Source organism: Zingiber officinale, chromosome 8B (assembly GCF_018446385.1).
Source record: "Zingiber officinale cultivar Zhangliang chromosome 8B, Zo_v1.1, whole genome shotgun sequence".
In the NCBI taxonomy this organism is placed as follows: domain Eukaryota; kingdom Viridiplantae; phylum Streptophyta; class Magnoliopsida; order Zingiberales; family Zingiberaceae; genus Zingiber; species Zingiber officinale.
The window spans coordinates 29,449,240-29,460,590 of NC_056001.1; the positions used below are offsets into that span (position 1 = coordinate 29,449,240).

The 11,351-nt window shown below is 36.7% G+C and overlaps 1 protein-coding gene across 1 annotated transcript; it reads left to right on the forward strand.

Annotated features, from left to right (window-relative positions):
- The first annotated feature begins 8,790 nt into the window (after positions 1-8,790).
- LOC122014885 (40S ribosomal protein S19-like) lies at positions 8,791-10,823 on the forward strand. Its single transcript, XM_042571383.1, has 4 exons — positions 8,791-8,964; positions 9,994-10,084; positions 10,180-10,363; positions 10,553-10,823. The coding sequence occupies exons 1-4, from the start codon at positions 8,875-8,877 to the stop codon at positions 10,611-10,613; spliced, it is 426 nt and encodes a 141-aa protein (XP_042427317.1). The 5' UTR covers positions 8,791-8,874; the 3' UTR covers positions 10,614-10,823.
- Positions 10,824-11,351: the final 528 nt, after the last annotated feature.

Below are 11,351 nucleotides of genomic sequence, written 5' to 3' on the forward strand. Positions count from 1 at the left end.
CCCTTTTAAAGCAGTAGAATTAAGAATGCAACACTAATAAAAGGTTACCAACAAATTAGAGAGCTCAGTGTGTTGTTGTCGGTCTGCCGGAGATGATTTGGATGTCCCAGAAGTGTAGTTCGTAGGCAAACAGACTTTCTAGAGTAGGATCAGGAAGTAAGAGTAGTCGGAAGCTCAGACAAATGCGTAGTAGCTCGTAAATGTATTGTTGATGAAACTTTGGGCGAGTAGGCTTATAAAGAGCATGGAAGGCGCATTCCATAGGTGTTGAAGGCGCCTCCAATGAGATAAATTTTATCTTGCAAATTCTATGCGTTATCTGCTCCAAACACCAAGTATTGTGTGTTATCTACTCCGACGTCATCTTCGGGCACTACTTGAAGGCATCTTCGGACACTGTTCATCCGAAGGCTTTTCCTCCTTTTTGCCTTGTAAAATGTGTAAGTCTAATAACAAAACATGTAAAATACCGGAAATAGACGAATATGATTAAGGGAATTTTTCGAAATTTTTGGGAATTTTTCGGAGCTCGTACGGATAAGTTCACGGGGATAAAAACGGGGCCCGGAAAAGCCTGTTTAGACTATCCTATTTAAATGAGGAAAAGTTTTATTTTTCTTTTTCTTTTCTTTTTCTTTTTCCTTATTTTTATTCCTTCGTTTCTTTTCCTCTTCCGCGAGCCCGAGCCCTTCTCCCCGACGCCGCCGATTTTCCTCCTCTCTGCCCTAACCGCCGGCCGGCGGATTCCTCCTCTCCGAGAGCACAAAAACGCCGGCCACTTCTTCTCCCTTTCCTCCTCTCCTCTGCCGGAGCCCTAGCACCGCCGCTTGACCGCCTGCTCTCTGCCCACCGGCGCTGACGCCGAGCACCGTTCGTTTCCCCCTCTTCCACAGCCCTAGCACCGGCCACCAGTGCCCTAGCCGTGCGTACCCGACGCCACCACAGAGCCGACGCCGACCATAGAGCCGACGCCGACCACAGAGGCCGAAGCTTTCCTCAGCCCTAGCAGTTGAGCCTTTGCCGATCTCCTTTGTGTCGGCCTCCTCCACTGTGTTGTGCCCTAGTGCTCTTTGCCATTGATCAAGTCCACGGTGAGGTTTTGCTTGGTTGGAAATTTAGTAGGTGCAAGGATTTTTATTTTTGATCCGGTTTGCTTGTGGTGTGCTTTGGTCCAGCGATTCACCTGGTTGCCAGTAGCAACGGTCTTGGCAGAGGATCATCAGAAGAGGGGCTGTGAGGAAGAGGTAAGGTGTAGTAATTATGTTCATGAGTACTTGGATTTAGGTTTTTGGATTTCTATCTAATGGTTTGTTTAGAGGTAAGGTGTATAAATTTGTTCTGGTATCAGGTTCGTATTTGGAAGAGTTTAAGTTGATTTAGGTTTAGACCTAAATCAAATTTTATAGTGGAACGAATTAGGGTTCTGGTAAATAAGGAATTTTCTTTAGCTATGTGATATGTATGTAGCTAAATTAAATGTGGTTATTACAGGACTGGTCGCGAGACGAGTATCTCGATATCGGATTGGACCTTTCTATTTTCGGAGGCGGGTACTTTTGACTTATGTCATTTGATATGCTTAGTAATTAAATTAACATGTTGCATTAATTGTGTTTCTTATCTGTTTTCGGTTAATCACTACCCAAATCTTACATGCTTGATTGATTGATTGGTTTTGCATCTCGTATATTTACCTGTTTATATATGCTTATAGGGGTAGTGATATGCCATGCTTGACCATGTTCAGGACCTAGGTTTTTATACCTTCTGTGTACCTTGATTTGATATGATTCTTTGACCTAGGGTGCACATTTATATATATATGGATTAGGTCAGGATGTTTATATGGTTATTGCCATGCATCATTTGCATGATTGCATGCTGTGCGATAGTCCACTCCATTATTCTTGAAACATCGCTACCAGATTATGGAACATTCCCTCATCATTAGTCGTCGATTTTGCCGGTATTTTACATAGGCACCGTTGGTCCGCTCATGGGTAGTGTGACACAACGTGTTATCCGGCAGGGATTCCTCCCCGTCTTTGAGTACCGGGAGTTGAGAGCATTGCGCTCCCCCATCTATGATTTGGGGTAGGAGGATAGGTGTACTCCGACAGCATCCCGTCCACTCGGTCACTCATCAGGAGTAGTGACGACAGAGTGCACGGTTGTCACAGCCCTACCCACTCGGCCTCACGTTTGTATGAGATGATCGACTGGCGTCAGGGGTGACCAGGACGCATCATTGGCATCATATGCATGATGCATTTATTGTTTGTGTTTGTGGTTGCTGCATTTATATGCTGCATATTGTTTGGATACCTATGTTTGACATGCATACAGGATTCCTATACCACTCGGACTGTTTGACCTTATACTCAGGACCTGGTTAGTACAGCATTCTCCTGTTTACTTCAGATGCATATTTATATCTTTCTTATATCAGGAGACTGTACGCATGATTAGTGTTAGGTGTTATTTCTTTACTTTGCATATCAACTGTACCTGCTGAGTGTTGGACTCACCCCGCCTCCATTGTTGTTATTTTCAGGTTGATGCTGTCAGGAGGGAGTTCCAGTCGCTAGTCCCCACTGCACGTAGTGCTACTCCGCTGCTGGTTTTTGAGTTGTTTCATTTTAGCTTTTCGCTATCAGACATTATTTTAGTTTTGTTTTGGACTTACATATGGATATTGTATGGAATCTTTCCGTTGGATGAACTTTTCGTATGATTTGGATTTACTCTACTACATGCCTGCCTGAACGGCAGAAGAGGTAAGAAAAAAATCGGATTTGGGCTTTACGAGTGTAGTTGAGTAGGGTTGATTTCGAGTCAGAGTATTATTACTGCGTGGTTGTGTCAGCCAGAGGCTGAATATATATATATAAACTGCGTGGTGATTGATTTTCATTACTGTTATTATTCCAGCCGCCTGTGGCTGAGTATTTAGTGCTTGTAGAAAATTTTGATTGTCCGCCGTACAGGGGAGACGCTGCCGAAATTTTCTCGGACAGGGACTCTTCTGGGGGCGTGACAAAACATCTACCCTACAAAATAAAGTTAGCACAATAATAAGTGGTAGTAATTAGTTTCTATCCTCCCAGAACCAAAAACTAGTCAAGGTGTCAGATTAGGGATTCGAAATGGACCTAACCTGGATCGACGCCTACTGTCCCCTCGATCGAGACGTGTCCTCACTTAGTCACTCTTCTCTAGTAACTTACCTTTACTTATCGTTTTACCAGTTGTCCGGTTCGCAGACCCAACTAGACTTCTTGCCAGATATCTGATCAGCCCGTTAATTTATCTGGACTTCATACCAGCTATCCGATCGACCCATTGACCTAGTTAGACTTTGCACCAACTATCTGGTCAACTCGTTCACCTAGCTGAACTTTGCACCAACTATCCGGTCGACCCGTTGACCTAGCTGGACTTCTTGCCAGATATCTAGTCGGTCTGTTGACCTATCTGGACTTTGTGTCAGATATCTGGTCGGCCCGTTGACATATCTGGTTAACTCCTGTACACTTGGTAAAGTGGTTAGATCACAACAATACCTAACTTAACTTATTTTGTCATTCATCAAAATCTTAGTTAGATTGTTAGTGCAAACTGCACAAACAATCTCCCCCTTTTTTATGCAATGACAACCTGAGTTAAGTTAGGAAAAAAAACTATGCAAAGTAAGCAAAAAAAAAAATTAGGAGAAGCAAAAAAAAAGTTTGAGACAATTAGTTTTGTTCTCCTAATTTTTTTAGAGTTTAAGTTATTCTAATTTCTTTTGTTTACTAATTTAATCGCTAACCCTCCTCTTTTGACATTCATCAAAAAACATAAGTAAAGCAATGCTAAGTAAAGTAAGGAGAGTAAGTATTTATCGGGGGAGTTTAAGAAATTTAAACTTTTTCAAATCATTTGAAAAATTAAATTTGCAAAAGACTTATTTTTCAAATAAAAAATTGTTAGAAGTTCGTCCAAGGAAAGTTTTTGAAATCTAACTTTTATACAACTAAAAATAGTTGTTAAAAAAATTTACAAAATAAGTTTCAAAGTATTCTAGATTTTCAAAGTACTCTTAAAAAAAAAGGTTTAAAAAACATTTTTCAAATGCTTTAAACATGAGACAACTTTAAACATGATTTTAAAAAATTAAGCATTTTGAAAAAGAGTTTTTTTTAAAATATAAGTATGTTTAAATAAAATAAATATTTTGAAAGTCGTTTTAAAATATCCTCCCCTGAACCTAATATTAATTGAAAATAATCTAATCAACTAGAAATTATCCTTAAGTGTCTAATCGTTAGTTACTAACTAACTATTAGAGGATAGAAGTGTTCACTTGGTTAGTCAGGTTAAGTGATTGTATCCAGTTAATGTTTGACTAATAGTGGATGGCATAATCTGATCACTATGAATTTGATATTTTACGCCCAGACTTGCGTTGATACACTGATATAAGCATCTGAAGTCTAGGCAATATGCTTATGCATCTCACGCCGTTCTAAGTTTTGAAATACACAATCAAGATAGTTTTAATGTGTTTGTGAGATGCTCAAGTCCTAAATCTATAGGAACATACTTTCTATGGATTTGATCTAGACTAAGGCTAAAATTAATTTTTGAAATGCTAAGAAAATAGAAATTTTTATAAAAATATAGGTAAGGATATTTCCTTAAAATTTGTAAATCATTTGAAAATAATTTTGAAAAAAGTAGCTATATATATATATATATATATATATATATATATATATATATATATATATATATATATATATATGTAAAGTTAGCTACTTAGTGTATAAAAACATAATCAAATCTGACCATCGTCAGCAAGTGGAAGCTGCTCAGGTGCGCGCACAGTCCGCAAGATCTGCTGAAAATTGGTGGTAATCTCCTCCCGGAGAGTGGAGAAGCTGGTAGTCATCTCTCCCCGAATAGCGCTAAACCATTCGAGACTGACTGCCGTAACTGTGCGGAGGACTCCTTGAGTTGAGCCAGTTGTTCCTCGACAGATAGCGAGGTCGAGGGCTGGGTCGAGGTTGAGGGCTGCGTCGGAGTCAAAGGATATCCAAAGAGCTCCTCGACCGTGAATGCTAGCATCTTCTCATAGGGTAACTCGTCCTCATCCTCGCCTGGTATATCTGACTGCGGTCCCACTCTCCAGGCTAGTCCCCCTTGAGCAGTGATGTGTATATGTACTAATGCAAACTGACGCTGCCCGATCTTGTCATATGCACTAAGGGAGGTGGTCGTACCCTGGGTTATATCTACCCCTATGGTCGAGAATATGTATGTCAGTATGTGACAATAGGGCATATGAATCTGTAACCTAGTGGCGAGACTGGACGCATGAATGACATTATGAAACATATGTAATGTAATATCAATGTCTAGACGATGGCAAAGGGCATACAAAAAGAAGGAGTGGGAGGGTCGCATCATCGCTACTTCACGAGATGTGATCGACAAAATACATGTGGTCAGACTCTATATAGGATATACTCCTAGATCTTAAGAGAGTGTGACCTAAAGTCTATCACTATAGATAGTTTCTCCTCCCCAAAAAATACATGTAGATAGTATCTAATGTAATGTGGGAGTAGGGCTCGCCAATGGCAGATCCCTACTAGGGTAGCACAAAAATGGATATGCGGATCTCCTAAGTCCTAAACTATCATATAACAAGTGGGAGAAAAGTGAAAATCCTTTCCACAACTCTGGTGGAATAGGTCAGGTCATCTATCTTAATTAAATTATTATAGAACTAGACACACAAATCTAGGTTTACTGAATGACTGTAGTCAACTAACTTACCCAACTGGTAGTAATCTATAACCTCTCTAATAGGAGCACAGTACTGGGTGAAGAAAGTTCTATTTAGGTATCTAGATTTTAGTGTAACATATGTATGCTTAAGAAAATCTAGCCTAAGCCGCTCAGAGGGAAACCTAGCATCATCAGATGGAGCATTACTAGGGCTAAGGGCAACATGCCATCTTTTTCTAATTTTAAACAAGCATATTAACACAAATTTATAAAGAAAATATGTGTAAACTAAGTATTGATAAGATATATTGAGTTAAGGTATATCTAGGAGGCATTTTTGAGGTTTGGAGATGAAAGATCGCAAGAGAAAGCGACTGGAAGGTGCCTTGTTGTGTCCAAAATCGTGAGCAGAGCACGACTTTGTTCGCTGGAAAAAGTTGGATCGAAGGCACCTTCAACACCAGGTTGAAGTGTTGAAGGCGCCTTCTATGTCTTATGGAAGGCGCCTTCAACCGACTGAAGGCACCTTCAGTCAGTTTGGGCGGGAATATTCCCGCCCTCCCGAGGGCGCCTCCGATGGGATCGGAGGCGCCTTTGGTAGGCGTCTGCGCATTTTTTTTAATTTGAATTTAATTTTAAGTTTTAATTTGAATTTTAATTTGATTTAAATTTTAATTTAATTTGAATTTGAATTTTTAATTTGAATTTGAATTTTAATTTAATTATAATTTTATGTCTTAGCCATATCATCCGATGTATATTTTTAATCAAGGAATCCTATGATTTTGTGAGATGAATTAAGCTTAATTTCAGTATTTAGTTTAACTTTGTGTTAGTTTCAAGTTTAGCTTTGGGTTCAACAAATAGACATTCTTTGATAAACTTCTGGGCTATGGTGAGTCACCTAGACATCATTAGAGTAATCATGCTTTCGAGGGTTTTCAAATAGTCCTATCCACTGAACTTAATACAAAAAACTTGGTCTAATTAGTTAGAATCCGTAAGGGGTAGCTTCAGTTAGTTCCACTAAGTCAAATGCACCAGGTCGAAGTCATATCTTTCTAGACATGCATAGACAGAGTTTTCCTAACTTACTATCATCCAAAACTTCACTAGTACTATTGGTCAAGTTAAACTTTTGTCCCTTTTTAGACTAGTTCTAATTACCCATCTGGGTAAGTTGTTATTTTTGGAAGTGCCAACTATTTTTTAGATTTAGATTTTAAGTTTTGATTTGTGTTGTTTATTATAATAGACTTGATTATAATTTGAGTTTGGCTTAATTTTGTTTTTCCTTGATCTAGGCTTAGTTTAATTTGCTTTATGTGGCTTCATTGGATTTGAGTTTGAGTTAATTTGTTTATTTGGTTTTAAATAGTATATTTTTTTTTAGATACGTAGTATTGGTTGAGTCCTACTCGCGTGGTTAAGCACGCTTTTAGAACCCAAGTTTTAATTTGATTTTTATTTTGGTTTACTAGGGATATAAAGATTTTGTTGGTTGAGCTAGACTTGTATCCTAGTCTAGACTTGTTGCACACAACTCTTTGTGATCCAAGTATCACGTCAAGATACTTAGATCTTGTTATGAATTTCTCTAGTAATTCTTTTAGTTCGACTATTTCACTTTTTAATCTGAAATTGTCCTCCTCAAGTTTTGCAACTTGAGTTGGGATTTCAGGTTGAATCAGCTCAGTCGTTGAATTTGATTTTAATAGTTCATTAAGCATTTTATTTTCTTTTGTTAGTTCATTTATTTTATTTTCAGAGTTAGTTAATTTCTTATTTAAACATGCAATGATCTTAAAAAACTTTTTGCTTAAACTAAGATGTATCTCATCAGAACCTTTGGAAATGAGTGTGGACTCGTGGCTAGATCCGGGTTCGGACCCGTCTTCTGATTTGCTCTTAGAGTCTGGTTCGTACGCTATCAATGCAAGATAGTTGGTGTGCTTTGGTTCTTCGCTGTACGATTCCTCTGCGGACAATTCCTTAATAATGAAAAAAAGTAGATCCGCTACTTTAGCGGCATCCTAGTATCCCATGGATATGGAAAGAGGTAAATGCATGTACACAGGCCATAGGCACATGGTGAGGTAAACCTCAAGCCATCAGTTCCTGAGAATCTACCCCTCGTCATTACGCTAGAGATGTCATACGTCCATCGTCTACGCTACATCCTAGGATGGATCTCTCCCTTAATTAACATATGTAAATGTGTATAAATGAAAACGTTCATATGTAATATACATATAGAAAATTATATTCATTACATATAGAAAATTATATTCCTCATTTTTTCTCTGAATTTCATCATTAAGTTTCGTCATAGTTAAAATTGAATTAAACCAAATTAAATAAATTATTTTTTTTTCAAATTAATTGAACTGATCAAAATTTTTAGTAAAAATTGAACAAATCAAACTAATAAAATATCGATTAATTCAATAAAAAATCAAATTAACTATTTTTTTACCATTGATGGATTTAATCAAAATTAAATTTATTTTATTTTTTAACTATGATTTTATTATAGGAATTTTTTTGGTTTAATTTTATGTATTTTAGTTTATTCGATTTAATTGAATAAGAAAATTTAAAATAAAAATTGAACAGAATTAATAGAAAAAATAGATATTTTGAAAAAAAAAATAAATTACTGAAATAATCAAAATAAATTTTTAAATTAAATTTGTTGGATTAATTTAACTGAATTTTTCATACCCCTATAACCAAATGAGTAAAAGAATAATTAAATCAAATTAATTGATGAAATCGATTCAATTCAATTTATTTTGAAAAAAAATATTATTATTATTTAAATTTTAACTATTTAATTTATTTGACTCGATTCCAATTTAAAAATAAAAAAAAGGACTTCTATATACCTTTTGTATATGATTGAATGATTGAATCCAAACGGTAGTTAATAGGATCCGGATCCGAATTCTCATGGCAAGAATCCGAATCCATTCAAGTGAAATGGATACGTTGCTTTCTATATAAATGAATCCCTTGTTTCCGCTCTAGAAACCCTAGGTTTGTTCCTGATTTGTTAACGAAGTAGCGGCGGAAGAGGAGGTGAGACTGAACAGCGGCATGGAGAACCAGGTGGCTAAGACCGTGAAGGATGTCTCGCCTCACGAGTTCGTCAAGGCCTACTCCGCCCATCTCAAGAGATCTGGCAAGGTTCGGTCCAATTTCCTTTTGCTTTGTTAATCTACTTCAAAGATCCTTTTTTGTGGTTCTTTTCTATATATTGATCGAGTTTCAGATATTATTCTTCGATGATTTTGATTTTGTTATACGGTGGATAAATCTTTGCCAATGCTGCGACTTTTTTGTGTTTGATTCCTAGTTGCCTGGATGCTGATTTATGTTTTCAGAATTTGTCAATCATAATTCTGTCCATTTTATATGCTTATGTAATTATTTTCTTCTGGTCGGTTTAATGTGAGAATAGGATTTCCTACGATCTGATTGAAACAAGAAATGACTCAAAAATTGGAGTTTTAAGTGGTAAATTGACAGAAGCAAAGGTTGAGACGTTTTTAACATGTTTAAAGGAGATCAATAGGTTCTATACTTATTAAATCTATTGGATTGGAAAGTTTAAGGTCTAGAGGGCGATCAAAAAATTGTCAGTGTTTTAAAAAATAGATAGATATTGCCAGGGGATCAAAGAATTGATGATAATAATGATTAAATATGAGGTGAAGATGCTTTTACACTATTTGATTACTTTAATCAACTTCACCTTCCCTCAGAATATCCAGGTAATTCGTAATTTGGTTTCAAGTAATTTCTTAGGCTCCATCTTTAAGATATATATTCCATTACTCGAATACTAGAAAACCTGTTCTTTTTTATTATACAAATAGATAGATATTGATATGAGGTCCAGGATACTGTTATTTTCTTTTAATGTTTTCCTTGTGTCTACTTGAAGTGGAGGAGTTAGAAAGTAGATGAAATAGTTTAACTGAAGAGGAAAAAAGAAAAGAGTTATTATCTTATCGAGAGGATAAGTATTTGCTGTTTTGTGTCTATTGAATGCATGTATCTTATTTCCCACTTTAAGAAGAACTGAAGAAGTAAAATAGAGGAAATGATGGAATTAATTTCTCAAAAAAAATTGTTCTTTTTATTTCATTTCACTCTTATTTCCACCCATATAATGTTCTTGCTAATGTTATTTCTGTCTTGATTCCTCGATAGATTGAGCTTCCCGAGTGGACTGATATTGTAAAAACTGGGAGGTTCAAGGAGCTTGCTCCTTATGACCCAGACTGGTACTATATCAGAGCAGGTAACATGAACACGACTACATCTATACGATTTGCCTTTCTAGTGGGAAGCTTAGTTGTCATACATTCCAGTCTCACCCTTTATCTTTTCTCACAGCTTCAATGGCCCGCAAAATTTACTTAAGGCAGGGCATTGGAGTAGGTGGCTTTCAGAAAATTTATGGAGGCCGGAAGAGGAATGGAAGTCGCCCGCCGCATTTCTGCAAGAGCAGTGGGGCAATCGCCCGCCACATATTGCAGCAACTGCAAGTGATGAATATCATTGAGATCCATCCTAAAGGGTAAGCATTTTCATGTCTGTCTTCTCATGGCACATTTTAGCTGTCTTATATAGAAGTTAGAGCCTTCTTGAATTGTATTGTGAGCCTAAACAATGAGTTTGCTAGTTTAACAAATTGCTAGTTCCTTTTCAATATTATTATCGTGGGGTCGAGTTCTATCATCTTAATGTGTTCTTTTATCTACTGCAGTGGAAGAAAAATCACTTCTCAGGGACAGCGGGATCTCGATCAAGTGGCTGGCCGTGTCTAGTTACTACTTTATTGGAACTCTTCCAATTAAGAAACTTTTTACTTCAGGATTTAGTATAACTTTTGTGTTTACCAAACGTCAGTAGATGATGGTTTGGATTGATTTAAACTGTTTTGGTTTTGGACAATGTCTTATTGAGAGAAATGTATGATATACTTCAAAGAATTTCTGTTAGATTGCAATAAATCTTAGTGGCACCTTATTTGCTTATTTACATGGTCTTGTACAAATTTTCTAACACACGACTCACTTGTTAATAATCGAACCTCACTTATTATTAATCAAATCTAAAATGAATCAAATTGTTTAAATATTGTTCGAGTTTGATTTAATTTCTATCACAAGGTTTGGTGTGGTGGCAAGAGTTAAGATGCATTTCCCAAACAATTAGAATTTAATTTCCACTTAGGGTACATTGATGATAATTGAACTACTTGTAAAGCTGGATGTGAGCTACCTCGCTTCCTAGATTTATTACCTAGTAGGTGGAATTTGGGGTCGGATCATCTATTTCAAGATTAGTTGGCTTATAAAATCCGGATGCCCAGTTGTAAAAAAAAGTTTGATTTGGTTTCTTTGTTATGCTCTTGAGGTTGGTCCAAGTTTAATTGTAGCTTAATTTGTTTAGAGTGCTTGAGGTTCCTTACTTTGTCGACAACATGATAAGTCAAACGACTACTTGTTTTTTTTAGTGCTCTATCATTTGTTTTTTTAGTGCTCTATCATTTGTGCTCTATG

Bases quoted from the DNA above. Each gene is read 5' to 3' on its own strand.
- LOC122014885 (XM_042571383.1), top strand. From the start codon at position 8,875: ATGGAGAACCAGGTGGCTAAGACCGTGAAGGATGTCTCGCCTCACGAG. The intron at 10,085-10,179 runs GTAACATGAACA...CTTTTCTCACAG, and splicing joins CTGGTACTATATCAGAGCAG to CTTCAATGGCCCGCAAAATT. The intron at 10,364-10,552 runs GTAAGCATTTTC...TATCTACTGCAG, and splicing joins ATTGAGATCCATCCTAAAGG to TGGAAGAAAAATCACTTCTC.